This window comes from Gadus chalcogrammus, chromosome 21, assembly GCF_026213295.1.
Source record: "Gadus chalcogrammus isolate NIFS_2021 chromosome 21, NIFS_Gcha_1.0, whole genome shotgun sequence".
In the NCBI taxonomy this organism is placed as follows: Eukaryota; Metazoa; Chordata; class Actinopteri; order Gadiformes; family Gadidae; genus Gadus; species Gadus chalcogrammus.
Genome location: NC_079432.1, coordinates 12530341 through 12535340, shown reverse-complemented (window position 1 = coordinate 12535340; position 5000 = coordinate 12530341). Strand labels below are relative to the sequence as shown.

At 45.6% G+C, this 5000-nt stretch overlaps 1 protein-coding gene across 1 annotated transcript in view; it reads right to left on the bottom strand.

Moving 5' to 3' along the window:
• LOC130374961 (syntaxin-binding protein 5-like) overlaps positions 1-5000 on the bottom strand; it is a 67974-nt gene that overhangs the window by 38092 nt on the left and 24882 nt on the right. The window contains exons 3-4 of the mRNA XM_056581941.1: positions 4793-4838; positions 4044-4157 (exon numbers count right to left, since the gene is read on the bottom strand). Coding sequence (XP_056437916.1) covers positions 4044-4157; positions 4793-4838 — 160 coding nt within the window. The remainder of the gene's footprint in view (positions 1-4043; positions 4158-4792; positions 4839-5000) is intronic.

Genomic DNA, 5000 nt, shown 5'->3' with positions numbered 1-5000 from the left:
TGACCATCCTTTATAGACTTCATATTTAAAGTACAGTAGCTCTTATGTGTAGTTTTAATGGTTTAATGTTGATAAAGAGAGAATCTTACGGCAAATGCCTGTTCTAGCATTTGGTTTTACCAACAGAATAATTAACTATTAACGTATATCTGCTTATGAATGCAGACAAGACAATGTTTTTGTATTCGGAAGCGCTACGGTATTTGCTTGTAGTTCAATTTTAGTCTTAGTAGTATTGACCATTCAGGTTTGAGCATGCAGGTTTCACGTTTGAGCACATTGGAGGCAGGTCAGAAACTTGTGTGGAGAGGGACAATCTCGGTATCAGCTATCGAGCCTGAAACACCGACAAAACATATCGGAAACAAAGACCCCCGCACGGAAGAGGATGTCCTGGTCCGGATATCAGTTATCAGTTGCCTACTGAACAATATAATTGCGGCCAATCTTCTGTTCTCAATAATGAAATCCCATTATTATGTGGTTTTATTATTATTATTATTATTAATAATAATAATAATAATAATAATAATGATAATAATAACAATAATAATAACAAAAGGCCCTTTTCAATATGGTTGATATATTACACAAGTGATTATACTCACACACACACACACACACACGCACACACACACACACACACACGCACACACGCACACACACACACACACACAAACACACACACAGTGAAGCTGAGAACAGCTGGTATCACAACAGATGACAGACAGCTGAGACCCAGTCGCCATGACAATGTCACCCTGGTAACACCCCGCCCCTGCTTCATGCCAATGCAGTAGGCGTCCTCATGTGTGTGTGCACAAATGTGTGTGTGTGTGTGTGAGTGAGTGTGTTTGTGTGTATGTGTGCGTGTGTATTTGTCTTTGCCCATACATGCATGAGTACAAGTGTGTATACACATGTGGGCGTATTGAGAGCAGGTGATAATCATATTCATAGGAGCTTGTCCCCTCCCCACCATGCTGCAGCATCTGAGTCCAGGTCTGCTGTAGCTGCTGGACCCCAGATGGGCCCCCAGCCTCCAGTCTGACGGTATGTGTGTGTGTGTGTGTGTGTGTGTGTGTGTGTGTGTGTGTGTGTGTGTGTGTGTGTGTGTGTGTGTGTGTGTGTGTGTGTGTGTGTGTGTGTGTGTGTGTGTGTGTGTGTGTGTGTGTGTTCAACAAATCCAATGCACTTAGAAGTGACATGCATTCATTTTTGCAACCAGATTCAATTCAACCTAAACCAGCATTGATCGTGGTACCTTTTCCACGATAATGTCTTCAAATGTGCCATTTAATGCTGTTACTCTTTGTGGCATTTACATAATACCTAGAGTGTATTTCAGATACAGGCCATGAAGGGGCAGGTAAGAGGTTGGTGAGAGGTTTCCCTCACTTTGAGATAATAGCACAGCAGGAGTCTCATCACCGTGTTCATCACCGATCAACTCTTTATCAGCCGGCCAGTGTACCGTAGGCTTAGATTACCACGTTTACTCATGATACACTGGTGGTAAACAAGATAACAGAAAGAAAGATCTCCCATTCCTATTGCAAAACAATAAGAAAACCTTCAAGTTGTGTTACTACTAGTACTCTGGCGTTGGCATGCTCACATCTGCAGGTCCACTGACACGGTGGCACTAGCTTAGAAATACATGTGAAATAAGCGGAAGAAGCATCGAATAACTTAGTTACAACAAGATTGACCTAACGAATTGTGTTTATATGTGCAGTATTTATTCTTTAAATCTGAGGTAGGCATTTAAAGCTGTGTTTATATTTGCCAAATGTATTTGTTAAATCTCAGTTAGTCTATAAAGGTGTGTACATATGCGAGGTATGCATTGGGTAAATCTCAGATGGTCTATAAAGGTGTGTATAAATGTGCAGTATGTACTCTGCAAACCTCAATTAGTCTATAAGGTGGTCTGGCTCACAGGACTCACATGGGACTACATTTACGTCGCCAGGTTGCTACGAAGATCTTCTCTATGTACTGGCGTAGTAAGGTGACGTTTTGAGTCTATATGAATCTCACGTGTACTATCGTGCTTGACTGATTGCGTTCCAGTCATTAGTCAAACCCTTGTTGCTCCGGTCTGACCATTTGTGTTCACACGAACATAATTAAGCGTGCGAGCTAGAAATTACTTTTCACAGAATCGCCCGACAATTAAGATCAACCCTGTTATATTTTAATGATTTGCAAATTCCGCACACTGTTGTTGTGGTGGGCAGCTCTCGAAAAAGAACACACGTCGTGGATGCAAACCCTTCGACGCAACAACATAACAACGTACACACAAACACTCACACACAACACCATATCACAGTGACAAAAAATACAAAAATGCACGTACCGGCAAAGAGGCGCACAGACAGCCGGACACCAAGTGTCTACCAAATATGTAAATACACATCACAAAAAGGCCACATTTACAAGCGTTCGCCATAGCTCCAGGGACTGGGGAGCTGGGAGTGGAAGAGGAGGAGATGGCTGCATAGATAAGGGGGTGTCAACACTCATCCAGGCACAGGCTGGGCCGCTGCCCACAGTCCCTGCTCTCTGCAGTGGACGTGGAGGGGAATACTTAGTGACTTGGAGAGACACAGACTAGCCCAGAGCCCTGATTGATTTTGCTAAGCCACTATCTTCTAATAACTCAGTTTGACTTAACCTGCGTTTCGTCAGAAGGTCCCTCTTATGTGGTCCTTCTCAAGGCTTTTTGTGAACGGGGGGGGGACGAGGGCTGTTGTATAGTATAGTTCCTGAGCTAAACTTGCAGAATAAAAGTAATAATCATAACATGGACAAATGTAAAAGGGCATGTACATTTAGGCAAACTCGCTTCTAGATTACAATGACTGAGTATGCTTCTTTATAAAAAAAAATTATGGAAATAATCGATGTAAAAAAAAATCTGAATTGAAATTGAATCGAGAACAAATAAATAACAGTGCATTGATGAATCGATTTTTTTACCCAGCCCTGTGAAGCCCTTTAAGACAGGGCTACACAAATATGGTTGACTTGACTTGATTGTACGTATATGAAGTCATCTATGTTTTGCATGTACATACTGTATATTCTCCTACAGACATATACTAAACACTACAAACATATAAACATGTCTTGTTACACACACACAACCACCGTTCAGGTTATCTCAGGTCTCTTCCAGTGTCCTTTTTAACGAACCTCTGTGCTCTCTCTTCTCAGTGAGGGGAAGTGTACACACACACACACACACACACACACACACACACACACACACACACACACACACACACACACACACACACACACACACACACACACACACACACAGGTAATCTAAAATCAGTTTTATTGGAACTAACCTCAGTGCTGTCTCTTTTCAGTTAGGGGAAGTGTACATGCGCGCACACACACACACACACACACACACACACACACACACACACACACACACACACACACACACACACACACACACACACACACACACACACACACACACACACACACACACACAAAGACACTCAGGCACGGGTCAGTGCTCAGCGCTCACCGGAGCTCATCCATCACTATAAACGTTACCGTGACACAGACCCTCCGCCGCAACGCGACCTTCACCTTCACACACAATGGGTGGGGGGGTTACATGTTAGCTTCCTGTTTCTACTCAACACATTACTAAGGATGTGACCTGGCTTGGGTGACTCTTTATCGTGTCGCTGAAGCCCTATTCAATGTGAAGTGTTCAAACTCTATAGCTGGCCCCTATTTTACCAGCAGGTGTGGTAAGCTGATCTATGCATCACACATCTGGGTGGATGCTGTCAAAACAGGACCCTTATATAGAGTGCAGGGCTGTAGTCGAGGCCACCTCGGTCGAGTCCAAGTCCTCATTGAGTCATTGGTTAATTCAAGAGGGGGGGGGGGGGGGGGGGGTCAAGAGACCAAATCGAGACCAAGAATGCAGTCTAACTCATGACCAAAAGGCTATCATTATATCGATTACCTAAAACAGCAACGGAAGGTCTTCAAAGGAGTACTGCGGCATGTGCAGGCCTGCGGTGGACCACACTGATCCAGGCGAGTCGTACATAGCGCTGGCTGCAGCGTGGTCCGCGTAGAGCGCCATGCGCCGGCCCTTTCCAGTGGAGCAGCTTCGGCACGTGTGCACATGAGTCATGCCCACATACAGAGGACCGCAGCGGGCTACGCCTGGGGTCCCTATAGCACGCCACATACATAGCCTGGCCAACAAAATACCATGCCCACCACCCCCACCCAAACACCCCCCTTCCCCCAGGCCTGCTGGATCTGACTGACACTCCCATGGTCTGTTCTCTGTGCCACCCCTCAGAGAGGGGCAGAAAAGGAAGGGGATGGAGCAGAAAACAACCACAGTAGCAGAGTAGAATGGGATTGTAATTATTTAATAGAATAAAGCAGATGTGTGGGAAGAGGAAACGACAGTCTCCTCAAGTGATATTCAGCGCCCTGTGTGCCGAGCCAGCCCGCCCCGCCCTGTGTGTGTGTGTGTCATTTGCATATGTGTGTACATGTGTTGTGCATGCACACCCTTTTTGTACACAAACACACACACACACACACACACACACACACACACACACACACACACACACACACACACACACACACACACACACACACACACACACACGCACAGAAACACACGTGCGCGCGGTCTGAATTGGTGTGAGTGATTCCTATTGTTGTCCCATTCTCTGATCCACCCACTCCGTCTGATGACAGCATCAAACACACAATAGCACACTGAGGCCCGCTGAGCCGGCTGGACGGCAGCCATGCTATCTGCCAACCTGGCAGAGAGAGCACGGCGGAGAGATGGGGAGAGGGAGGGACAGAGAGACACTGAGATAAAGAGGGAGAGAGAGACTGGTGAAGAGGAAGACCTGGTGCCTCTCTGATGCCATTCAAAGAATGCCACAGACACCAACCCACACACACAAATGCAGGCATGA